Source organism: Pavona decussata, unplaced genomic scaffold, assembly GCF_977016875.1.
Source record: "Pavona decussata unplaced genomic scaffold, jaPavDecu1.1 SCAFFOLD_219, whole genome shotgun sequence".
In the NCBI taxonomy this organism is placed as follows: Eukaryota; Metazoa; Cnidaria; class Anthozoa; order Scleractinia; family Agariciidae; genus Pavona; species Pavona decussata.
This window is the reverse complement of record NW_028145624.1, coordinates 2620479-2647696: the sequence shown is the minus strand read 5'-3', so window position 1 is coordinate 2647696 and position 27218 is coordinate 2620479. Positions and strand designations below refer to the sequence as shown.

Sequence of the window (27218 nt, the reverse complement as noted above, 5' to 3'; positions counted from 1 at the left end):
GCTAAGCAACATCGCGTATCAAGGAGGCCCTTGTCAAACGTGGCACTAGTTGTACTATCTTTTGATTGGTTTAGGCGAATCGGAAACCCTTTTAACGCCTGGACGAGAATGTGTCAAAATCGGCACTTCTCTCCTAGTGGACTCGATACGCAGCCGGTAGGTGGGATTAAAGGAGATGTTTACCGCAGAGTATTGGACGTGAACAATTAATACAGACAGCATACTGTAGACTGTATATTTCAACAATTAATGCAGATAGCTTGTACATTGTTACTCACGGCAAGAATCTGAACTATATTAATTTTTAGCAATGTTTGGATTCGTCTGTTCGTGAAAGTTTCTTCATTGAAAGCCGTTTAGTGTATTTAAAGGGGACTAAGCTTTGTTGCAGATGCAACTAGTTCAGTATAGAAAGAGGTAGATAGTTCAAAATTCAAGTTATTTCAAATGTTTATTCTAGGACAGACTTGATTTAGTTCTTTTAAAAGAGTCGCCAGTTTATCTTGAGGCTCTCGCCTGCTCGCGGTCACCTCCCCTTTCCATCTCTTTGACAGAGGAAGCCGAGAAACAGCGACGTCTACGCGTAGGCCATTGTGATTGTGATCTTGAACTTTGTTTCTCGTCCATGTTGAGATCTTTGTGTAGATGGATTTAGTCGTTAGGTACGAGTAGATCAAATTAAGCCGGGGCGTGATTTCTTTCGTAGAAATGCCCCTATTTCCCTCACTTTCTAGGCGAAGAAATGCTTACTTATAATCGCAACCTTTCTATGAATTAGTATCTCATCTCGTGGACTGGAAAGGGGAGATGATTATTCCTCCAATTGATGGACATCAGGAAGCGTGACATATTCAAATAGGAAATATATGAAGAATTTTCAGCTGCATTGCGGCTGCGCTGCTCAGATGCTATCGGTTCGCAGGTTAAACGCAGCGAAGCGGCCAAACTCAAGCACCTTGTGACGCAGCCTCGTTCCCAGGCCTCGTGGCGTTTATCGGGCGGGCCGAGTTTCATGTCGGAGGCTTGGGGTCAAACTCGATATTCAGCGTAAACGGCGACGTCGTCGGACTGGGGACGAGGCTGAAGGAGACGCTGGTCACAGTCTCACTTCCACTTAATAATTTTATTTAGACCAGGAAAATTTATCTTGTGCTTATCATTCGATTGTCCCATTCTCGCAAATTTCATTCGTGTTTGGTTAGTTAAGAGGTTGTTTTTGTAAGTGCATTATGTTCTAAGAATTAAACATTTATAAAAATTTTGTGTGCGTCTTGAATTGAAATGTCTTCGTTGGGGGAGATTTAGTTTACAGCCAACTCTCGGTCTGATAACGCACACCTTCGGGGCACGGTTTGGGTTCCGTAATAGAGACAGTCCCGCCCACACAAACCCGGTTAAATTCGAAAACGCGTCAATAGTTTGCCATCTACACTATCGTTTTGTATGGTTTTTCCGGTCCCTATTAAGGACGGTGCCTACTAATACCGAAGTATTCAGTTTGCGCGGTTTATTACCTTGCGGGAAAAGTAGATCTTAGCAAGGGCTATTGAAATCCATAAAGAAAATTGGGGGTAACCCCGCATTTTTTAGAGATAAATAAGGAAAGATTATTCTAAAAGCAGTAAAATACAAAGCAATTATTGCATTTTTTTTTCCGTAATGAAGCTTTATTATCTCTGAAAAATGCATGGTCACCCCAAATTTTCTTTTTGGATACCGAAAGCACTTGCTAAGTTCTGCTTTTTCCGCATACTTGTAAACCACGCAAAAATATATCTATTTGTAGGCACCACCCATAGGAAAACCGAGTATCTCGAGATGCGTAGTAACAAAAGTTGGCACCGTCCTTAAAACGCTCCCTGGCCCCCAGATATATTCAATAACCACCGGTCTTAAATTCCTCTCCACGATAACAGGGTTTCCGTAGCAGCAAGGTTCAAGGTGTGTGAGAGGTGACTATATTAGACATATTAGGTCTTCCTTCAGTCCCAAATTCCTTTTTTCTTTAAATACCCCTCTTCAAATATGCCCGCCAAATTTAATTTCCTAGGAGCAAACGAGGGTTTTGTTGTTGTTGTTGTTTTAAGCACTGCCCAAGCATAAAGCTTGGTTTACACGTACGACGCAAGCATAAGCATAAGCACCAGGATGTTTACACGTGCGATAAGCATAAGCATCCATAAGCGTAAGGTGACATACGCAAGCACAGAAGCATGAAAATTTGGCGCAATCGCGAAGCCGGGCTGCCTTTTCGCGCGAGATTTGATTCCAACATGGCGGAAAATGGCAACGCATGAGTAACTAGAATGTACGCTGACAACTTGTCACTGTTTTTCAGTTTCCTTTCCTCGGCTTGTGCTTATGCTTGCGTCTTTCCGGTTTACACATACGACGCAACGACGTAAGAACAAGCACATGCAAAGAGAATGGAAATCGTTCCACTCTCTTGTGCTTGTGCTTATGCTTGCGTCGTTGCGTCATTCGTTTAAACCGGAACGACGCAAGCATAAACACAAGCGCAACTTGAGCACAAAGCGCTTATGCTTGCGTTGCACCGGTTTACACGTAGGTTTCCTGTGCTTATTCTTGTGCTTATGCTTATGCTTGCGTCGTACGTGTAAACCAGGCTTAATATTTACTTATTCAGTAGGCCGGGGAACTACCAGAAGTATTGGCTAGTTACTAGCCCTCTTTCTCTTTCCTTACGCGCGGTCAACAACTGTACACACATTGAAAGAATGATTGAAACAAACAAAACTGTAGAGGAATAACACTTCTCTGTTATTATTGACTTATGCAAGTTACTATAAAAGTGTGATTTAAAAAGTCTTGCGGACTGTTTATGAGCATCATTTTGCAGTCTAAGAGCCGAGCATAATTTGAAAAGTTTGGCATAATTTTTAGCATCATTCGACAAAACTGAGGGCAGTGCTAGCAGCGTAATATGCCAAAGACTTTCCTCTCACCTCACGTGTGTAAGGTGGCCAGGCGAGCAAGAAGCGCCTCCGATACCGAAGGGTAAGCCTTGAGAAAGCTCGAAAATACATGTACACGCCTTTATTTCACTCACAAAGCCATTCTAGTGGAACGATAAGAATCTCCTCGACCTCCCTTTAATTTGACCAGCAAACTAGTCATGCGCTTTCAAAGAATTTTGAGGTGATATTACGGCACGGAACGATTTTAATTAATGAAACATTTCTTTTTTTATGAAAAGGTGTTGTCGCGTAACATGGTGCCCCTACATTTTTCGTCGAAGCGGCAACACATCGCTATTTTTTTTTCCTTTCCCTTTTTTTTTAACCTGTCTTCATGTCCTTACAATATGTTGTTCTGTGTTAATTAAAAGTTGTCTGCGTCCAATGTTGTGTTGAAATTCGTCCTCAAAAGTTGTTCCTTAAACATCATCCTTACCAACCTCGTTCCAAGGGCCTTTTCCCTTGCTTGGCGGCGTGGCCGGGTGAGGCGGGATAAAGCCCTGGGATCGGCCGGTGAATTCTTCATTTTGATTGGTTGATTCATATGAATGCTATATAATCAGTCGTTGCCCTTCTCTATACATTAATCCCGGAGTGTTTTACAAAAGAGATTGAATGTAGGTTCCAAACTGAAACAATACGTTCAGCAACAAGGAGTTAATAAGCGAGTGTCATACACTACTCTGGGGGAAGCCATGACAACCTGTTCACCGGAATTTCCTCCCAACACCTGTCAACATTGTTACTAGTGTTACTAGTACGTACACGGACCAGCTGGCCAGTTTCCATCTTTCACTGAGGCGGGCGTAAGGAATAGCTTAAGCTTGTTAGTACCCGGTGCACTGCGTGGCGATGTGGCGGTTTCGATCCGAAAGATCGGAAGGTACGTCGTTCAAGGTTAGGTTCAGTGCTCTTCTTTCTGTGTGTAGCTCTACGATTCGGACTAGCATCCCGTCCAGAGGGGAGTAGGTACGTTGGTCTCTTTTATAGGGGATAACCCTATACCTAGTCGGTATAGGGTTAACCCTATACCCTAGGGGATAACCCTATACCTGGTCGGTACCATCCATGGGGAGGGGGTGGGTACTAGTACTTCCCGCTACAGGAAATCAAGTTAAACACTAGACAAAGCACAAGTTGCACCGAATTTCCTCAATATTGCCCCCCAAACACACCAAAAGTTCTCTGAAATTAAAGCTGTTCATTTTTTTTAGTAAGATTTGCCCCAAAGTCGCTTGTATTTTTGAGAAAGATAGGAAAAACATATGCTTGAATTTTGGTTTTAAAGATCGAAAACCCTTTGCGGCCAGAGAATAAACAAACTAATTGAAATATCTATTCATCATCATTGTTCGGCCACTACCGAGATAGAATTCATCACAGCGCGTCAAGAATCTTTGATCCCCATACTTCAGTACTCAATTTCCTGTAGTTCGTGGGCCTTCTAGTCTTTCTAGTCTTGCGGTTTGAAAATGGTGGTCTCCAACACACAACGTCTGAGATGACTTGGTCCTTGGCTCGGAAACAATGTCCGGTAAAGCGTGCTCGATACAAACTATTTATCGATATAGTAGTAGAAAAATACACGAAACTAGAAGCGGTTCACGCAGTGAAAAGTTCCTCCAAAGTGAAAAAGCTGCCCGAAAGGTCAAAAGTTGCCTAGCAACTTGTGGTTGAACCTTTAAGCACTGGCAGTATAGATTAGCGATCAGGCTTGCTTGTTACACCAGGAAATAAGAACGCTCTTCAAAGTGGGACTGATTCTGCTTTTATCGTCGAGTTAGGTCGGCAATGGGCATGCGCTGCATAAGAACTACCACTGACAAGCGCTATCGCTTTCAGCATCCTTTGGTTTATGATACAATCTAACTAAAACTTACGACGAAAGTCAAATTAAAATACGGGACCTAATATTCCTAACCTGCGCTTGAGGAGAAAGAAGGAAGAAAACCTCTGGTTTAGACATACTAGAGAATTTAAACGTGAATTCAAGTCAAAACTATTTTACCGGTTTATCCTGTTTTTCTATTTTGCCTTACTACTATTCGTATTTCGAATTTTCGAAACCTGGCCGATGAAAAACTGAGTGTTCTTCTTGAAATTATACCGAATAATTCGGGGAATAGCGGGTTTTATGGCCCCGAAAAGGCTCAGAATGATGAAAAAGAGAGAATAAAGGACAAAGAAGGGAGAGGAGAGAGAGAGTAGAGGAAAAAAAAGACTATGCAACCTTTGTTCTTTATACTGGCAAGCGGAGAAACCATTCCGCGCACAGCATTCTCTAGGAAACATGACTTGAGCGGTCCCGTTTTCAAAAATCCGGGAAGATATATATTTTTCTTTTCAATTGTTCAGTCTGAGGACCGTCTTAATGAGCGTGGTTTCCACCTTAAATATTAATTTATTATCATTATTATTCAACTCTGTGACTTGTGAGAAGAAATAATTATGGAATTTTACCCTGATGAATATCTCCTAGATTCGAAAGTTAATGAATCGTTCCGGTCCAATAGTGTAAAATAATTAAAGATTCCGGCGGAACTTAATAAAAGAAAAGTTGGTGTGGCGGTCAATAAAGGTTCTGTTTGCCGTGAGGATAGTAAATTGAGTTTCCAGGTACGTGTCTTTCAACTCTTCGCTCAGGGCCTGGGCCTTTTAACACATACAGTTTTGATGCAGCTTTTGTCGCACCGTCACTGCAATTTTTCTTACGCAAGGTTGCGACTTCAAAACACACGTGTAAACCAGCTGCTATTTCAGCGCTATTTCGTAAAAACGTCTTCTGGGAAATCCACAGGTCACCAAAGCGTGATGTGACACAGGTGACCATGCAAGCTTGATATAAAAGTTTGTATGGCGTTTAAATTAAATCGAAAATAAGACAATAGTATTCCCACAACAACCCACAAAAATTATAATGAAGTCTGAAAAAAGCTTACCCGGTGTGTTTTGCTGTTTTCAAGGCTTCTCAGTAAGCTTTTTTCAGACTTTATTATAATTTCTGTGGGTTGTTGTGGGAATTTAATATTGTTGTCTAATTTTCGATTTAATTTTAACACCATACAAACTCTTATATCACGCTTGCATGGTTACCTGTGTCACAGACCCGTGGGAAATCCTGTTATATGTTAATTTCCTTGAGGTTGAAAACCCTTGAATATCACGCGATTGATCGCGCTGAAATTGATCTCCACTTAGTTCACACACGCGATTCAAAATCGTAACTTAAGCAGGGCAAAAATTGCATCAAAAAGTGCGATAAAAATTCAACTAAAATCGTACGTGTAAACGGCGTTGAACAAGGATTTAATTTTAAAATTTAGCGAGATCAACGATCGAGGGAACTGTTGCCTTTAATTGAGTAATTTAGACTGAGGATAATTTGGTCACGTAAAAATTGAACAAATAATTGTTCTCCTCGAAAAAAGTCTTGAAAACACTACGAAGACAGTACTTCGGTCTATGAAAAACAACAGATACTTGGAACCGCATATAACAACTAAAAATACATACCAAGAACACAGTTCTATCCTTCTCTAATTTAGCTAATTTATCGGCTTAAAAAAAGTCGCCCGCTTGAATGAATTACTAAATGTCAATTTTTATAGCCGAGTCGTAATTGTTGAATAAATTAAGGAAATAATGAATTAACTAATAGTCAGCTAATGAATTGACTCTGATTAATTAACTAATAATTATTGTTCGATCGGAACAAAAATAGCCATTACACAAGCGCTGAAAATAGGCTTAGCTAGGCATAGCATGTTTATGTTAAACTGTTGTTCATTCCACCAGCGGTTTTGTCTTTCAATTTATTTCTTGTCTTAATGGGAAAATATCAGCAAGTAGTCTATTGCTATTGACCAACTCGAATTATAAAATTTTGGGGCACTATTTTGCCGTCAATTATGGCTGATCTTTGCCCAAAAATATTGGATTTTGCTCTCCGCTGAGCCTCCGGGAGACTGGGACGGGTAGTCACGTGACTGATGAATTCATTATCTCGGCAACGTGAAAGGTGTCTTTTGATGAAGTGATCTCAGACAAATCAATCAGGAATATGAGGTAATTCAGCCCCTTGGTCTTCTTATTTAGGCTTGATTTGTTGCTTGACGTTAGATTACAGGTTTATCTTGTCATAGGCGAAAGATTGTAGTGAATTGGTGACGAATTTTGTCGTAGCGCTTCGTGTAAAGTTTCGCGTAAATTAACGGCGACATTTCCATGTCAGTATAACTTCGCTAACTGACAACGTGACCAATTAAGCATATCGTTGTTCATAATCCTTAGAGAGTTTGCCCTGATAAATTTACATAGCAGGCTTGATACATATTTCTCTACCTTCATTTGTGTTTTGTTTCCTATGTAGTCAAACTGATTTTCTATTCGAAGGAAGACTCAAACGGACAGACATTTTATAAACAACCGGTTTTGTACATGTTAGCCGGTTTTCAAAGTTTTCGTTACACAATATCAGCACTGACTGACACATAACAAGAATTTAGACTGGTCAGAATGCTTGTGCTCAAATCAAAATTCTAGAATATGGGCTATTTGCTTCGTTACAAAATGCAATATAATTGTACACATTTTAAGATTGAAATCTCAAACGGGAAAATTCGAGTTGGGAATACATTCTTTAGAATTAGACACGGCCGTAAAATTCGGAATTCCGCCAGCGGATATCGCGTGCTCTTCCTATGACACACGGTAAAGCTTGCTCTATGAAGTTACGTTAAACATCGTGGGAAGTTTCACTGTGTTAGGGAACAACATCGGATCATGGTTTTTCAAGGCCCAGGTGATATCCGTCAGCAAAAGCGGGTTATTTGATTGTGGGAATTTCGCGTGCAGCTCGATGAACGAATTAATCACGGGAGCACGGCTTGCCCACTATTTCCCCAGCGATGTAAGATCAAACCTAACATCGCTGGCGAGCAAACGCAAAATTTGTTGGGAAAATTAACGTAAGTTTCTAAGCAAACGAAGGATTGAACTGTGCTCTTCTAGAAATTGAGGCGAAATAACAGCGGAACTGAAACGCCAAACCAGGCTAGAGCTTGCGATTTATACCGCATGATTCTTGTTTCCACTGATCTCAGTATGTAAAAAAATACAATAACAAAGTGTTTAACTATTATTTTTCGGTCTTCTTTTCGCTCATTATTCTTCTGAATTACCGGCCGTAACTGAATGAATTGCACCTGAAATTAACTGAAGCTAAACAACGATGGCCGGCCATGTACAAGTTAGATGAGTGCCAGCTGACTTAGCCCGAAACGCTACTGTTCTTCCGTAAACGCTAGTATTCTAGTCCGGTTTTAGCCGGCCACGCGACTGCCGTAACGAAATTAAAAAATGGATCGTATGAAATTCGACTTTGTCACTGCTTCTTTAGGGGACCATATCACAGTGCTCTGGGAACCGTGCCTCGCCGCAGTCAGGCTGAGCGCTGTTCGGTTTCAAACTTTCTGCTTTGCAATTTGATACATTTCAGTGTTCAGTAGCTTTCTCGCAATCGCTGCTATAAAGCACTTTGTGTTGGGAAAATATTAAATTCCACATCTAAAACCAATTCTTGCTTCAGCCAAGAAATTTTGACACGCGCGGAAATAACACGATGTTCGGTCTTCCTGTCATCGATGGAATGCCCACCGGCTCCAAAACCAGGAAGCGTATTTCAGACACTACTGTAAGATAACTAAAGTCAGTTGCGATCTGCCGATATCTCTAAATGAACGGTTTTAATTTTGTTCGCAGACAGCGGTTATAAGCTGTTCAGTTGAAGCAAGTTTATAAACAGTTCGTTATCCCGTGGAATCGCTCGCTCGGTAGCTCTTTATATAGTTGTATGATTTTGCAGGAAGAGCGATCCGAGCCGTGTGTTATAGCAGACGTTATGTTTTCCTTCTCGTCAGTTCTGGCAATTCTACGTTTCATAAATTTGAATCAGAATTGAGCATTTTAGAAACTCAATTTTAGAGACCCAAGACCCTGAAGAACCGGCTTAGGAATGATTCAGCTACTTGAGTTTTCATTCGGTTGTTGAAATCGCTCGATGCTAGCCATATTTTTTGTCAACGCATGAAGGAAATTCGTCAGTGAAATTCGAAAGGTCGAATCGAACCAAGAGACGCAGGTACATTTTGATTTTCTTCATACAGCAGCTCTCTACCACAAGCTCGCACTGCATCTTTACCGAAACATATTTTAGGAGGTTAGGTCATACTAAATTCCCACTAAAGTATGGCTTTTATAATATATGTACCGCTACGGATTTTGAATTGAAAATAATAATCATTCATCTCCGAAGTATTTGGCTAGAAAAAAGCTGTTTTTCCTCGAAATGTTCTCAAAAAGAAATTGATTTCCCTAGAAAAAGTTCGCGAGGGTAAAACAACGTCTTCTATAACAACCGTCTAGCCCAGTCGTATAGAATTTCACAGCGGTTATTTTCGGTTCATTCTTACTTTCTCCTCATGATTATTTTACATCCGTTTTCAGTCTGTAAACCGCTGCTCACATACTCACGGACTGAGACGTTCGCTGTGAAACAGGCAACAAGCGATTTGGGTTTCAGTTTCGAGTTGATCGCCAACATGTCCCTACTCAAGATGCCCCTTCAACAGCTAAACCCGCACATTATGTGCGTGTTATGTGGCGGTTATTTGGTGGACGCAACGACGATTATTGAATGCCTGCATTCGTGTAAGTCAGAGTTTATATGTTTCCCCGTAGATAGAGAGCGAAACTGTGATTCGAGTACCCACGCGCTAGGACAGAATCAAAGAATACAGGTAAAGAGGCTAGAGTAGACAGAAATAAATTTTTAGCAGAATAATTCAGCTAGTTATTATAAAAATAACATTTAAAATAATCCTTTTCTAGCATCTATTTGATTGTGCATGGATAAATTTAAACTGCACTACCTGCAGCGTTTTTATTCGATAATATTCCGAATACTTTATACAGGTAAAGCCCGACCTAATTTCCCGTCGGGGAATTGCTCTAAAATGCTTTGAAACAACAGATTCTGGTGTTAACGTGACTTTTTTATGTAATATCGGTCAGTGTTTTCGGACTATAGATAGCACTAAATAGTTTGCCGTAAGCAATTTTCTACTTCCTATTCAGCCGAAAAGTTTTCCTTTGCGATAATAGATAGTATCATTAATGTTCCATTGCAAAAGATTCAACATATCTTAGTCTTAGCCTTCAATTTTCCGCGGGATCTCCAGGCAATTAAAGCGCTGAACTCCGAAATCCAAAGAAAGTGACTTTGTTTACACTCAGTATGATTGCAGCTTGTACACAATGGCATGAAATCTCCATTATTTTGCTTCCTGTAGTCTGTCGCAGCTGTATCGTGAAATATCTTCAAACATCGTTTCACTGCCCTGTTTGTGATGTTGAAGTCCATAAAACCAAACCTCTGTTTCATATTCGGTAAGTACAAGCAGTAAAGGATTTCTCTTTTTACTTATTTATACGAACTATGGTTATTAGATTCAGTGACAAGAAATGTATGTAAATTCGAAAGGACTATAAAATTGCCCTTGTTTTTATTCAAATATTGTGTAAAATCGCTCTGCCGTGAATTACTCACTCTTCTTTTACTGAAAATTCTACGGCGGCACATTCGTTCACAACAGAAGAGAAAATCACGCCTTTAAGCGCCATTGCCATCAATATTAGTTTCGCCAGCAAGCAAGAAAAGGAAATTCGACGAAAGTTACAGCGGTGGGGATGACAGGTTATCTGTCTTCAACTCAGTGCGACTCTCAGCTAATGATCAATAACTTTCTAGGTCGTTTGTTTCACTTCGCTGTATTTACTAGGGAACTTATGCAACGACGACGGTGACAGCAAAGACAACGCCGAAAAACAGTAGGTTTAATGAGCAAAAACAATCGCTCTACACGTCCATTTTACATTTTGGTACATTTCTTTACCGTCCTCTGTAAAACAACAACGTGAAATGACCAAATTGAAGGTTTTGTGGAGAACGTGAGCACACGGCGATGAAAATTGCCTTCTCTTTTTTACTAACTTGAACGCCACTCCAACCAATTTGGTTCCTGGGTAGTTCGCCGTTTCTGTAGAAGTTGCACGAGTTGAAATAATCGCGAAGTGGCAAAAATAAAATGAAGTTATATTTTCAAGTGACGTTTTCGTTGGCGTTGCCGTCGTCGCTTAAGCAGAGACGACGAGGAGGCTAACAAAAACGGAACTTAAAAAATTACATTTCGCGTTTTCTGAATAAATTCGCGATAATTTCTTCTCATTTAGTTTGTGCAATGTGGCCGGACTTTCCAGAAGCTTAGGCCGTAGGGCCAAAAGAAATAGAAATGAAACTTAATCATCATGCGTTCGCGTTCTCCATAAAACCTTGAATGTGGTCATTTTCACGTTGTTATTTTGCAGAGGACGGCAAAGAAATGTTCTAAAGTGTATAACGCACGCACAGAGCCAGTGTTTTGCTAATTAAAACTATTGTTTTTTGACGTTCCCGTTGCTGTTGTCGTCGTCGCTGCTTAAGGTTTCTAGATGGGCGACGATGTATCGGGAGCTTGCTGCTAGTTTTATACTAGTACGAGCTCTTGGACTGCGTGTAAACTGAGGTGAACTGACTAAAGGCGTAAAGGATTTCATGCAAGCCGCTTACATTGCTTTTATGGCACTCACTTAGTTGTTTAAGTTAGATTTCTACCACCCTCCGTTGAGTTCTATCTTTTTTCTCCTGCTCAGTTTGGGCGCAATCTAACTTTTACCATTTAAAAGGCAGTAATCAGTCATTGTTCAAAAGAAACAGCTCCCACTTGTTCCGCCCTTATAAAGGTAAAAGTACATCCACTCGTGAGGGAGGTGAAGAACAAGTGTATGTCACCTTAACGCTAAACATCTTATAGGTTAACCTAAAAACTGAAGAAGATGGTCGTTCTACGTATTAAATAATTCATATGTCCGTTATAATAAGCGACTCAATCCGTAAGGCCAGGGAAGCCTTTTTAATCTCAAAAGGCAGAACACTTCTTCCACATGGCCTCAATATTTGCGAAGAAATTTACTAGCTTTTTTCCTTTTTGTTATTTTTTATTTTTTGTTATTATTATTTCATTTGCCTCATATTTTATACTGTTAATCACTTTAGTTTTACGTAGTTCCGTTATTTCGCAAATATTTGTTATATAAGCGTACCGTATTTACTCGAATAAGCGCCGCGGCGCCTATTTAATTGTTCGTGTCTCCTGTGCGGCGCTTATTCGAGGGCGGCGCTTATTTGAGGGCGGCGCTTATTAAAAGGCTCATACCACAAAGCCAAAACATTTCCTTGCTGCAACAGTTACAGGGAAGAGAAAGAGGGACGTTGGGCTTGTCGTACCGGCGAAGTTTACAGCCTTCACGCAAGAACTGAAGAACGCGAACATTTTGAAGAGAGAACTGAATGAAAGAGCATCAAGATATACTCACTTCGAACTGAAAAACATCACTATTGATGGCAGTAAATTCCCATTGCTGGCTTAGAACCGCATTGCAGCGATTGCAGTGTATTTTTATCATTCTATGGAAATACTCAAATAAGCGCCGCACCGGAGCTGCGGCGCTTATTCGAGGGCGGCGCTTATTAACCATTCCGCTCCATGTGCGGCGCTTATTCGAGTAAATACGGTATGTTGCAATGCAAATTTTCATTGTACCTGAAGAAGGCTGGTTTGGCCAGCCGAAATATAGTAACCTTTAAAACGTAATTCTACGTTGTATCGGTCTCTGCTTCTCTTATCATTTGTATTTGTTAAGCCGATCAGATCAACAGTTGATTCAACGTATACCAGCAGGATTATCGTCCACGGTTGTTGCTTAGACTTTACTCAAAAAAATTAGCACGGCATGTGTCCAAGCATAAGAGAGGTCTTCGTACATACAGACAGGCAGGTTACATGTGCAAGTAACATAGATACTAAAAACGCCTCGACTTTCTATCTCGTCCAGTCCAAATTACTCATCGTGAACGTTAGTTTATCCCCAGGTTTATCCCTGAAAACTGTTGACGCGAATGTAAAAATTTTAGGCTCGGTTCAGTTGCTGTAAGTGCCACTGTTCTGTTGCACTGAGCTTGAAGGAAGTATCAGAAAATTAATATTGAAACAGTGTTTCTAGGGCTGTATGTTTTGTTTAATGTTTACGGACCAGAGAGAGTGTTTTTAGAGTGTAGGTGGCAACATCAGAGAAAAGTCTTGGATGGTGACGTCACAATATCGGACATCGAACAAATGCCAAATATCGCTAAATGCCGTATTCGTATCGGATCGATTTGAAAAATCTGGCATCGGCCCACCATTATGGGATACGGTATTCTGAACTGGCATTAAGGGCGATTTACATGGTACGACTTTGTCGCATGCAACCAGCCTACGACAGGCATACGACACGAATTGTTTCGTGTAAATCAAACCTACAACTCGCTTACGACTGCCGTGTACGTCACAAAAAATGTCGTAAGATTTTAAAACATTTTTCAAAATCCTACGACAATCGTAGGTATAGGCAATGTTGAGTGACGAGAGTTGTGTGCGATTTTTTGCATGACGCGAGCAGCGCTTACCCTAGAAATCGCATGCGACAGTCGTAAGCAAAAGTTGTACCGTCTAATTCGGCCTTTAGTCTCCAGGGCCCAGTTGTTCAAAGCACGATTAAGCTAATCCTGGATTAATGTGAACTTTGATTCACGTTTAACTACTAATCCGTTAAGCGCTTCCAAAAGATTTTTGGCCCTCAGTCTTGACTTAGACCTTTCTTTTCCTTAAGCTTGAAATTAGGCTTTAGAACCAAGAGCGAGATGAAAACCTCGATTAACTTTTAATCGTAGATTAGCGTTAATCGGCTTTCGAACAACCCGGCCCAGTAGTTCAAGGGTTCCGAGTGTCAGACCAGTATGGCTTCTTTTGGGAATTCAAGTTTCTTTCTTTGTAGTCCGAATTCATCAGAAGCTGAATAGAGAATATTATTCCGTCTTAGTAATAGCCTTATTTTCTTTTCTTTTCTTTCCTCCTTCTCTCGCAGACCTGATCGGCCTCTTCAAGATATCGTCAACAAACTTGTACCTGGTTTAGTGTTTGGTAAGTTTAAACACAAAGCGAAATTAAGAGTTTTCTGTGATCGTAAATGTATATATAATGGTTCTGATGATATCGCTCTCATTTTTACATCAGACGAACTTAGTCGCCGTCGGGAATTCCAAGAAAAGACAGAAAAAGTCGACAATGGTGATAACGGCACAGAAGGTAAATTTAGTCGGGCGTATATTTAGTCAACACCCAGTGACATCCTCTGCTATTTAAGGGCGATGCCTTCTAATACAGAGGTACTTTGCACAGTTTATAACTATGCAAACAAAAAAAATCACAACCTCGTTTCCAGGGTCTCTCCTCTTCCCGTCGGGAAGAGGAGAGGCCCTGGGAACGAGGTTGAGAAGATCATGGGCGCTTTCCATTCGACGAAAATTTCGGGGGGGCCAATCGAATGGAACAGGATCTTTTCCGGAAAAGATTTTCCAAAATTTAGGACAACCTTTTCAGTGTTCCTGAAAAGTGGAAATTTCGGTATTTTCGAAAATTCTCGTGTTCCATTCAAAAGCTTCCAGTCGGACTGTTTGAACACATACGATAAGCGGCGTCAAGAAGCCTGAGGCAAAAACTGACCAAGTGTCGACCGAGAATAAGCCCGTTCCATTCGAAACCGAAATTTCCGAAAATTCAAACCGAACATTTTTGGTGAATGGAAAGTACCCCATATCTTAGCACGGGCTGTTGGAAACTGGGGGTAACCACGTATCTTTCAGAGATAATCAGGGAACACTAGTTCTAAAAATCTTTAAACTACACAACAATGTTCGGTATTTTTCCCAAACTGAAGCTTGATTATCTGTAAAAATTGCTTGGTTACCTTCTTTTTAGATTTCAATAGCCCCTGCTGAAACCTGCTTTTCCCGCATAGTCGCAAACCGCACAAAAACACTTTTGTATTAGGAAGCACCGTCCTTAAGTGCTTTATGTAATGTTTAAATAACGAGCAGGAGTGTTTTATCGGGTTTAAAACCACGAGTGGTTTTAGACCCGATAAAACACGTGCTGCGAGTTTTTTGAACATTCCTGGAAAAGCGTTTGTCAATAGAGTTCATAACAATAACGCCTTTGTGAACGTTGGAAATTAGCATACGAGAAAAACACCGCATGCTAATGAGGAGTGTTTTATCCGCTGATAAAACACCGCATACTAATAAGGAGGAGGTTTATCGATAAAAAGTCACTGCACGTGATGTATTACCGACCATTTGATAGGGGAGTGGCCTTATGAATTATTAATGAGGTTTTGAAGAAATGTGAGTTTTTCGGACCATCCCGAGATGCTCAGAACGTATGCGCAGTAGCAAAAGGGGACACCATCCTTTAGCATACACGCGGAGCGAACACTTGGCCCCCTTCAAACCAACCAATACCGGATGGGCGGGACTTGTAATTATAACGGAAGCAGGCAGCCCGTCTTAGGGGAAATGATTTCTGATTTCAAACTAGGGGACGGGAAACCCGAACGAAACACGGCCTCTCAAGCTCCAGAGTGGAAGTTGAACGTAGAACAATTCACCCAAACCCTCTGAATGCAATCCGATTTCATAAACCATTGAACCGTTTAAGGTAAGGAATTTCAGCTAAAAAAGAGAAATGCCCGCTGGGGGATAGCCTGCGAACGCAGACGTATTTCCGGCAAACGTCTGCGTTCGCAGGCTAGCTGGGGGAAGGAACTACGGGAGTGAGACTCGACGACATAGTTCCGATTGTAAAGGTATTTAGAATAGATTAATACAATACGGCCTTTATTAATCTATACAAAATATTGTCTTGGTCAGCTGTACCCGCAAATAGCAAAGGGTAATCGAGGCGGATACAGCTGCTTGCTACTGAAAAACGACGATTATAGGTCTTCAAATGATCATTGACGAGGCTTCCATACTCACATACTTGGAGTAATTTAAAAACTGTTGCCTTCAACTCTTGAAAAAACGGAAAACGTTCCGGCGTTAATCTTTTGATGTTTACGAGCTTCGTTTATAAAATAAGCGGGTAAACGTAGTTGCAGACATGGTTTTTAGAAACAACAGCACGAAAATATAAACAAAATACACCTTGTCGAAAACGCCTTGTTTGATGTTATTCTGGTTGTATCCTGATAGGTGAAACTAAAACAGAAACGTTGAGTGAAACACAACCGAAAAGTAAAACCAACGTTGAGCCGGTGAAGATGGAAGATCCCATTTGTATCACTCTGGAATATTACGGGTTAGTATTAGAGAAATGTGTAAGACTGCCGCTTGTAAGCTACCACTTCGAAAACATGGTCGCCCAAGGGAGAGTCCAGACCACAGGAGACGTCTAAACTTGAGTGCAGTGTCTAACTAGACTTGCCACGAATCGACTTTGCAAACCGGCAGGTCGCGGAACACTGGCGATGAGCTGCATACAAAAAAGTCGCCCAACTGGACTATGCCAAAAATGAAGCTGTTATTCTATTTTTGGGTATTGGCTTCTCTCTTTTGCATCTAATGCAGTCCGGCATGAATCGAAATTCTCTTAAATAAAACCTTGCAGAACTGAAATCAGTCTTACTCAGGCAGTCTTATCGGTAATCTGGAATATGTATGATTCTATCTAAGCTGTAACATTTTATCATGCTCTCGCATGCCACACAATATATGTACGTTACTTGGTTTCGTGCGTTTGAAACAATTACTACGAACTACGCAGAGAGCTATAGAGAGGAGATTGTTCTGGAGGTCAGCTAACGCGAGGAGGCAGAATCTCATACCAAAGTGATTTGATCGGCAATGTGGAGTGAAAGAGGACGACTCATGTGACTCGATTAATGAAAACAAATGTTCTTATTGGTGGCAAGTGTTCGGTGAGCGATGAGCGATATCGAGAGAGGCAAAACTGAAGCTGATGGCGAGATGATATAGCTGATTATATCGCCAAAGAGTGTGGGAGGGAGCAAGGGTTGACAGCCGTTTAAAGTTGTGCGGGCTAAATTTACTAGAAGTCAGCTGGTCTATGGATAGACTAAGAGTCATTTTGACCTTTTTTTCAAACCTTATCGTTACTTTCTGAAATTGCATTGTGGTTTCTTTAGGAAGGGTTAAGCGAAAAGGTACCTTCTGTCGTTGCCTTTTGTTAGCTGCTTTTTTTCATAATTTTTCTGATCCTTTTTTTTAACTTTTCAGGAGAAAGAGGAACTGGAGCGAACGGCAGGTAAGCTCGGTTATAACCCCTGCAAGTCTTCAAAAAATAAATTATGTTTTATCGGAACATATTCGATCGAGACATTTCAAACAGAATTCCTGCAAGAAATCTCGCACATTTCTCTCTTCCAAAGCAGTTAAAATGTTGCTATGGAAACCGGTAATCCAGTCGATCAGGGAGATACACGACTGGACTTTATTCGCACATATTGGACAATGCTCGATGTTTCGGTTCCTCACTTTCAGCAATATTGGAATATGTACGTAATATACCAGCGCCCGAACACTGGATAAACTAGGCGAGTTGGTGTTGTACATTATAGCGAAAACAAAATCACTGAAAGCTAATAGGCCATTTTCAAGTTGCTTTGAACCTCATTATGAAAGCGAGGCTTAATACATAGTTTCGGTTTATGAAAATTAGTTTTTATTCATATGCAAACAACACTAATTTTCACTTGAAAAGCTTTGCAATCAGCCTCGCTTTTGTAATAAGGTTCAAAGGAAATCGAAAACGGCCTATTTAAACGTGCCAATTAATCGGGCCAATTAGGCCCAAAATCACACAGAAAAACAGATTTTTATAAATCGGGCCGATTTTCCAACCACGCTACAAGCTAGATCCAGTTTGATACAGAAAATACGAATATGGTCTATCATAACGTGCAAATTAGAATTATTTGTGATGTTTAATCACAAGACATATCTGTCGGTAACATTATGAACAAACTGTCTAGCCCTTGCGGGTTTAAGGGTTGCAAAAAAAAAAGCATGGTTTCATTTGATATTTTTTCTTTTCGCAGATCTTTCCGACTCGTTATCTCCGATGTCCCTCTGCAGTGACTGTTAATGTACTAAAAAAATTTCTGGTTATGAAGTTTGCTGTTCCCAGCACACATCAGGTAAAACCGAAACATTATTTGGTTTCCTCCGAAGCATGTTTGTAAAATGATTTAATATCTGCCCGACACACCAACAGACCAACTAACCTGTGATGCGGCGCTCTATTTTCGTTTTGTTTGGTAAACCGTTCCCGCGGAAAAGGAAAAAACGAAAACATTACAAGCGACTTATCGCAGGTAACCGACCAACCGATAAATGGACGGAAAAGGTGGATTGACAGGCAGAATTCAAAAGACCGTCTGATTGATTGATTGATTGATTGATTGATTGATTAATTGATTGATTTATTATTTCATTCACTTATTAATCGATATATTTTTTAGTGAATGACTGGTGACTAATTGAGTGATTGATAGATTGATTGATTGATTGATTCGTTCATTTGTTCACTTATTAATCGATTGATTTTTTTAGTGATTGATTGATTTACACTTTACATTTTATTTTGCCGTATTACGCACATTACAAATTACGATACAAAATACAGGTTTTCGAGCTTTTTTGATTGATTGATTGATTAATTGATTGATTGATCGGTTGATTGACTGATTGATTGATTGATTGATTGATTGATTGATTGATTGGTTCATTTGTTGGTTGGTTGGTTGGTTGGGTGGGTGGGTGGGTTGGTTGGTTGGTTGGTTGGTTACTTTCTCTAGATTAAGGTCGCACTTTGTTCTGTTGAACTTCTAAATTAACAGTGCCAAAAGCACAATTCGCGGTTAGCGTGTAAATGCAAGATTAAATTTAAAGACGAGTTGAAAATGAATTTGCCATACCTAATTTAGCAAAAACGTAAAGTTTCATAAAGACCTGATTTTCACCTAGAGGAAATATAATTATTTAAAAATTGCAAGTATTACCAGCAATGAGATGTATGGCGTGTGGCAGTGGTAGCCGGCCAGACAGACATTTCTTTGGAAAAATCGAGAAATTGAAATTTCTGTATTTCGTCTAGTTTGCAGCTGATCTCTACACATTTCGCTACATCCAATATGGAGAATTTATTTCTCAACTCGTTTTTAAAGTTAATCAAATTTTAAAAACAGCATATAGTCCTGTTGGATTGACTGAATCATTAATTTCTCTTCTTTTCAGCCCGCTCTCATTCGTTCTGATGAACTTCTTAGCGATTCACTTACAATGAAAGAAGTATCCCAGATTTATGGACTTTATGCCAAAGTAAGACTGCTTTATTCTCCTATTAAAATTTCGTCACTACCGTTCCAGGAAGATCAGGATTTTTCCTGATCACTGATCTTAGTGAAAAAAAAAAACAGATTTGATGTATTGTCCTAAATGATGGAGATTTGCTATCAGCATGGCGCGCTGCGAATGCTGGGACTGTCTTACGTTCTAAGGTTTTTGGGAACGAGGTTGGTTAGGTAGGATCCTGGAACAAGTCCCTCTGATATTTCATCAAAAAATGCAGTGTCATCACCTCTATAAGTTTGTTTAAAAAGAATGGTAAACACCTACTTACACTGACTGAAAGTTGCCTTTATCTCAATTTAACTATTTGATTCTAGGTCACGGTCAATAGTTTTTTCTTCCAATGTATTTCTCAAAACGTGGTTTTAAAAATAAGTTCAATTGCCATGAACATCAGAATAATCTCCAACTCCAGCTGTTGCCGTTGTCACCTTATTTTCTTCACAAAATTTCGTCATTTGTTTTGTTACTGGAACGACCGCTACCTTCTTATAACTGCCACGTGAAGGACAAAGGACAAGGGACATTTACATTATGGCATCATTTGGCTCAACTACCAGAATCCTTCTGTTTTGTTTTCTATTGCTGTGCTATTGTAGTTTCCCCCCGCCCCCCACCCCCCTTCCCTCCCCCACCCCTCGGGGACTTGATGTAGAGGGACTTTCGAGACTGCTGCATCTGTAACACAACGATTTAATCATGAACCAGATTGTTGCAGCACGAATCAGGATTCCGAACTCCGACACGATCGAGCGTTGCATGACATCTCCCGAGCTCCGACACGTGACCATGGAAAATCCCATGGTTTCACCGCATTGAATGAGAAAGCGAAATATTGTTTCGTCAATTTCGCGAATCGAAATACACACGAAAAACTTGGGACGAAGTTACGTTTACTCATCTAGTTATTAAGACAAATTACATTATTTTCAACTCTTTTTCAGTCTTTTCTCGATCTTCAGTACTCTTTTCTGGATGTTTGCCACGAAGACACCAAAAATAGCGCCGACAAAGTGGATGAAACACCAACAAAGAAACCCAAAACATGTAAAGAGGAAAAAATACTCAAGCGAGAAAACGATGAATGTGCGGTGATAAAAACAGAACCGACGGAAGTCGAAGATAAACAAACATTACCCGAGCCGGTGGATTGTGTGTCAAACGAACAATTTCCCGAAAGCGACATCTTAACAACATTTCCAGAAACTCCTCCTAGTTTTGAACAATATAATAGTGAGCAAGATACGAAACAGCACGAATAGTAATGGCCGGCAATTAAAGAAATGAGTTCAATGGAGCTCTAAGGCAGATCTCTCGTCTTGTTGTCCTCGTGAAGTCTGTAACGGGAACTCTGTGTCGCGCCGCTCGAGCGAGAGAACGTAAGAAAGCCAAAGGACTGGGCCGAAATGAGTATGGTTTCGCTTTTAAAAAGTCTTCCCCAGGAACTTGGCGAATGTTACGCAGCTACTTCGACGTTCAAGATTGTAGTTTCATCACTTGCATCATCTCTGGATCTCTCTCCTGGCAAACAGGACAACAACGGCAACGAAAACAGTTACCAAGAAATACACATCTCACGTTGTCTTGTATACTTTGTAATTATTCCAACCCGTTGAGCCTGTCCAATGTGGATGCATCATCCAGGAACACCATAGCCAATTCTACAGTTGTTTGCTTAGTGACCAAGCCTTTGAGTGGAAGCGAGGCTGGAGTTGAGTTTTTGTTGATAGGAACCTCGGTGCTTTTCCTATGTAAAGGCGAACGAGGTAGCATTCACATATGAGAAGCAGTGAGGGTTGTATCAATCTCATACCCAGAGTCCTCGGGCTCTTCGGCCAGCGGTTTGTCGCCAGGAGAGACTCTGGGGAACTGGAATTTTATTACCGCAGGATTTCTGCGGTAAGACAATGCAAGCCGTTGCGAGGCAGCCAATTAAAAAATTTAATTTTTTTCGAACTCCAGAGTCTCTCCCTGGCGCCCACCCGCTGACCAAAGAGCCTGAGGACTCTGAGTACGAGATTGGGGTTGTATCAAAACAAAGTCATTACCAGCGTCGCCTGCACTCAAAGGCCAGGTCACTAAGTTTATAACTTATAAGTTCAGAAAGAGAAAAAAAATTACCGCAACATGTCCAGGTTCTCATGTGAACGTTGAACTTCACGCTGTTGTTTTACACCAGACGCCAAAGAACTGTATACTTTAATTTTGAAAACACAGGAAGGGCCTTTGGTTTGCTTATCGTCATCGTCGTGTTTTGGCAAGTACTTTCTGGACTGAAAGTCTACAGACATTTTTAGACTTCATACAAGTCGTTAATGGTCGAGGATTTTTTTTTTAACTCACTGGGGCTGTTAGGACACTGACGTGAGAATTTCTAGTTACATCTTCTGCGTGCAAGTTTTTAAAAACTGAAAGCAGAAGGTGATCCGAACCAAATAACCTCCTAACAATCGCCTTGTGAAAGTAAAGAATTACAATATGTAATTCACTTTTATTTATTCTTTTGCGTTTGTAGGAGCTTGTATTTTAGCTTTGCTTTTAACATATTAAAAAAACAAGGGGCGATCCTGGCTTCAAACCTTCTACAATGATTTAATTTTTGGGGGTCGCTCCATTCTTTCATCCGCCATCTTGTCCTGTTTATTTAAATTTGCTACGTTGGTAGAGTAGCTTGAACATTCTGTTTTCTCTGGAATGGGCTTAGCCTGTTAGCCTACTACAGTAAATTGTCCTCAAAGTGGCAGCTGGGGCAGATTTTGGTGTGTTGATTTTCTTCAGAAAAGCACAAAAAGTGGCTGTGCACCATTTGAGGGTCACGAATCATCCTTTAGTTACAAATGGTGCTTTGGGAGTTTAGTTTTACGGGATCTTATTTCCGCGGATCGATGGAAACGCGAAATTCGTCAAGACTAGATTCCGCGAAAATTTCATGCCACGCGGTAAACACGAAACTCTTTCGTCTTGAAATTCTATATATCTAAATTGACTAATTAAAAAAAGCGGACGAACAGAGCAGTGGGAGAACATGGTGAAAAGCAGGAGGCTTCGTATAACGTTTCTGAGAGACAAACGGGAGCTTCGCGTTCATGTTTCCTTAAACATGTTTCGCTTACGGCAAACTTTAGAAATGACCACGTGACCATATTTATCTTACATCAGTGCCGCTCGCTGATTTTAGTTTCTCAGTAAAATTGAGTAGTTTTGCATTAGCATGAAAAGTCAGAATTGCCCTGCACTAATCTCATCAATGTATTTATTTTTTAAGGAAACATGAACGCGAAGCTTCCGTTTGCCTTTTGCCTTAAACACAATTCTAAACCTCTCTTTTCTGCTGGTCCCCATGACAGCAACTGCGGAAAGAGACGAGAACTAATTCCGTATAGCTCTTTATTTTTATTAGCTAATCAAATCATTGACAACAAAAATATTTAATATTGATTACAGTAAGATAAAACATGTTTTTAAGAAAGGAGAGTATATATGGGTGTACTGTTGACGTACAACCAGTTCCAAAATACACAAAAATACACAAACCAAAATATACAAAGCTCGCATACATTTTTTTTGCATAATTTTACCTTATGTAAAACATGAAGCGCAAACGAGTAATACTGCGACAACTAAATTATCCTAAAAAAAAAGATATCCAATAATTAACTGAACTCTTGTATTTACAATAACGACTGGCCATGGTAACGACTAGGATTGCGTTTATTCGCTCACACCCGCTGACTGCCCTAGGGCCATAAAGGAGACTACAGTCTCGACTAAAATTGTGCACCCTATTGAAATAAAGTGTCATCCATTCATCCCTCGCAGCTCAGTCGGTAGAGCAACGCTTAATTGAATCCAAACGGTTCTTTTAGCAAATCTAAATTGGAGTACAATGAATGTTGTGCCGCTGGCTAGCACTAATGGCACAAATGGTGGATCAGATTATTAACTCTGTAGTGTATGTTAAACTGAGTTCTCAGCCCTAGGAAGACCACACGAGGCAAAACTAAAATATTTTCGACGTCTGCAGGAATCGTACCTACAACCTCAATCCAATTCATCAAAGGAGCCAACTCCTTGAAGGTAACGTTTACCAATAGTTCGTACTGGTACTCAATCTTGTGCTCGTTGTTAGATCTGAAGATCCCTATTATCTGAAGCAAAACTACTGTGCAAAAACATTCATTCTTTACAGGTGGCTTTAAGATCTCTCGAATCAAAATGCTGGAATTGTGATAAATTGAATACCTAAGTGATTTTTTTGTAAAGAGAGAGGTAGTTTGCAAGAGGTGGTCTCATAGAGAAGTTTCGCTGCATTTGATTATGCTGCGTAAATGGCAAAACTAGACGCTGCATTTGGTAAACATAACACTGTGAAGCATGACCGTGCAGCTGTTCAATAATCATCAATGTTTTCACGCTATAAGGCTGTAGTATATAACAACTTTTTTTAGGTTGTGACAGAAATAGTTAAAAAAATTCTTGCGATAAAATGAGAAAGTACGGATTTATAGCGACTATTTGATATATAGAGTCGAAAAAACCTCGAAACCTTCGACGGGATGGCCAGACTAGCTCGCTAAATAGTTAATGCTCTCTGGCTTGAACAAAACTGCACATGAAAGTTTCATGAGAATGCAGATCGAAGATGGACTTCTTGGCAGCTAGAGTAACTATATTGATTTATCGAGGGCAAGGTTTTAAAAATTCAATAACTGATGCTGTGTTTGTTTTCCAGACCATACATTTCCTAAGAGCTCTTACTTAGACTATTAAAACATGCGGATTCTACAAGATGAAAATATGTACGATAAATGAACGAAATGATTCACATCAGATTTTAATAGTTGCTCAAGAGAAAATTATTACCATCTGTTAAAATTAATCCATCTCGAAATGTATTTATAAGTTTTGGATGGAGTTCGCGGACACCACAGTAGCGCGACGTTTGAAAATATTCTAATCTCGTTCTTTCGTCGACTGCTGGTGCCTTCGAGTTTCGTGCCAAATTCAAAGTTAACTGATGCGATCACGGTATCTGTTCGGCACAGTAATACATGACCGAAGCGGCCCTAAAATAACTATACATGCATGATTGATAAAAATACCATGATCATAAATGAATGTGGTTGTATTTTAGTCTATACAACAAGTACCTTACTGTCTCCCCCAGTCTTATCAAGTAAGCTTAGAGCGATACGTCCCTCCACAGTCACTGAAATCCCTCGTGTCGAAACGAGTCCTTCCACTGGGAGTAAAATGTTCGGAAGAAACGTACCACTGTCGATGTCTAATCTGAGAATTTGCAACGGATCCCCTTGCTCACTCGGGATTGCAATGACGACATGATTACTCTCTCGGTGGGAAGCAATCGAGGATCTTAATTTTGTGATGACTCTTTCCTTTTCCTCGAAATGCTTGAGGAAATCATCGCTGATGCACTTGTCGTCTGGACCAAACACTAGAACTGATAGGGCTCCCTGATCATCTCTATCCAAAACAACGACTCGACCATCACTGGTTGCACATAAGTCTTCAGCACGGTTCAAAGTTTTTTCTCCAAAGTTGCGGATGAATTCTCCATCATTAGGATTGTATACATCGACGACACTTTTGGTGTTCTCCTCAGAACTGTCTCCCAAGACAAGAATTTCATTGTGCCTGCTCACAGTCACTCTTAACACTTGTGTAGTTTCTTTTCTTAAGAAAAAGTGATGCTTCGTGTTGCCTTGTTGATCAAACAGATATATCTTGAAACACGCTGTGCTCGATGACTTTTCATGCAGTTCGACAAGTACATATACGTTGTCAAAAATATCAGTGGCAACATCTGCAATGCCTACAATTGTGTTTTCATCGTCAATCGGAGCACCGCAGAAAGACGACTGGAAATTTATGTCCCTGTCAAATATTTTAATACTTCGATCCCATTCGTCCCCAACAATAAAGTGGCCATTAGAATTTGAAGCGATGCCTTGCGGTATTTTTGGTTTTTCCTTTTCATTCTTCTGGCCAAGGGTTAACGCAGTTACGGAATAATGTTGCATCTCCAGTTTACCTAAACTTTCAGCGACTCTTTGATCATGCAAGGGATCTATTTCTTCCACTCCATTGTCGATTAAAGGTAACGAAAACAGCTCCCCTTTCTTGGCGACCATTACTGCGGCATTGCGAACGGCATGATTAATTCGACAAACGGAAGAAATAATTTGTCTCCGGTATTCCTTGTAATAACGATATTTGAAGGGTTTATTGATTTCTACACTAAAGCTTTCCTTCACTTCTGGAAGAGCGTGAAGTTCTTCCAGGCATGATATACAGACTGGCAACGCGTCCTCGGGATGGTCTACGTTCTCCAGCATTGTCGCTGCGACACGAATAACCATTGCTTGAATGCGATCACACGGGGGTAAAGATTCGTTACTAAAAGCTTCGATAGCCTTGATGCGGGCTTGTTCGAAATCTTTCTTGGCAGCAGAAAGTGCTCTTTCTTCCGCATCATCCAAATTGGTCAGCTTCAAATCGTTCAGATCCCTAGATAAATTAGGTAGTCGATCGATTGGGGAACGGCTTGCAAAGACAGCAACCTGTTTACCTTCGATTCCCTCTCCAGACTGGGTTATTTTAGCTTGATCTTCGCCGGTACTGCATTTTAGTTTGAAAAGGTGGAGCACTCCCTCTCTGCAGAACGTGATACTTGATAATAGATGCGATCTTGCAAGACCATCCAACTGCAACTTGAAATAGTCGATTTCACGTCGGACATCGCTTTCTCTCAATTTTTCAGCTTCTTCCCGAAGTTTATTTACGAGTAATCCAACTGACGTATCGAATAAGGCGGAGGTAACGGCCATAATACCTTCAAGCGCAAGGTTTCTATTTGGAAGCGGCGTCGTGCGCAACTAGGGTGCGGCGAGGTAAAACAGAAACAATGTTTGTTGAATATTCCAGCATGACTCGAGTTTTGATAGCTGTCATTGTAGTTGAGGCTGAATTCAAATATTCCTTTGTTGGAAAGGAAGCAGGGTGGAAAGGTCAATACTGATGATCAAATTGTTTTCGCTTTCATGTCAAGCCGTTTTTAACTATCAGAACTGCTACTATTTACGCGGGATGCCTTGAGGGCAGACCATGTCTAAAATTGGACTGGGAAGCTTGTTTTTCTTCTTCTTCTTCTTCTTCTTCTTCTTCTTCTTCTTCTTCTTCTTCTTCTTCTTCTTCTTCTTCTTCTTCTGTTTTTTCTTCATGGTAGCTTCAAATCTACACATTAATTTATTTCTTAAACTCTGCTCTCTCGTAGAAAGGACCTATGCTTTGATTGTCTTCAGCAAAAACCGCCAAACAAAATTTTATTATCGGCGCTTATATCACGAGGGAGGGGGCCCCCTCATCCCCACCTGTGTGACGTCAAATCATCATTTGATTTATTCGTTAAACCTGGATTAAATTCTGCTTTCTCCTTTTGAAGCAGTAACGTAAATCGAAAAAATAACTTCTAAGAAGCACTCGACAGTTAAAACGGTGGAAATTGGAGAGTTCCTGGCGAAGGAATCATTCTTTATTTGACAGTTGTAGAACCGCAATGCGAGGAGAAAAGGTCATTAATAAGCTAAAACACACATCACATCACTTTGTCGAATTGATGCTTAAACGCTACTGGAAATCCACTTCACAAAAAGATTTAAGGTTTGATTGCCATTTCTTACTAAAAGTTTTCATTTAGGAAAGCTTTTTGCCTATTTTTCTCTCTTTTTTTGTTTTTGTTCGTTTGTTTTGTTTTTCGCTTTTTTGCTTGGGGGAGGGGGGGGGGGGACTAGAACAATTTGTAATCTTACACTTTT

The 27218-nt window shown here is 40.4% G+C and overlaps 2 protein-coding genes across 4 annotated transcripts in view; one reads left to right on the top strand and one right to left on the bottom strand.

Moving 5' to 3' along the window:
* The first annotated feature begins 6969 nt into the window (after positions 1-6969).
* The window catches only part of LOC146459507 (polycomb complex protein BMI-1-B-like), a 27824-nt gene continuing 7575 nt past the window's right edge, over positions 6970-27218 (top strand). Inside the window, exons 1-10 of one of the 3 annotated variants that reach the window (XR_014857958.1) lie at positions 6970-7043; positions 9483-9686; positions 10328-10424; positions 14040-14095; positions 14189-14260; positions 16207-16312; positions 17251-17278; positions 18072-18170; positions 19270-19353; positions 20328-21747. Coding sequence is in view for 2 of the 3 variants with exons in the window: in XM_085089646.1 (XP_084945772.1) it covers positions 9578-9686; positions 10328-10424; positions 14040-14095; positions 14189-14260; positions 16207-16312; positions 17251-17278; positions 18072-18170; positions 19270-19353; positions 20328-20645 (969 nt within the window). In the remaining variant the exon portion in view is untranslated. Of the gene's footprint in view, positions 7044-7728; positions 7946-9482; positions 9687-10327; positions 10425-14039; positions 14096-14188; positions 14261-16206; positions 16313-17250; positions 17279-18071; positions 18171-19269; positions 19354-20327; positions 21954-27218 lie in introns of those variants that run through there. The other 2 variants (XM_085089646.1, XM_085089647.1) reach the window with 2 other exon arrangements.
* On the bottom strand, positions 22762-27056 carry LOC146459508 (uncharacterized). Its single transcript, XM_085089574.1, has one exon. The coding sequence runs from the start codon at positions 26229-26231 to the stop codon at positions 24519-24521; it is 1713 nt and encodes a 570-aa protein (XP_084945700.1). The 5' UTR covers positions 26232-27056; the 3' UTR covers positions 22762-24518.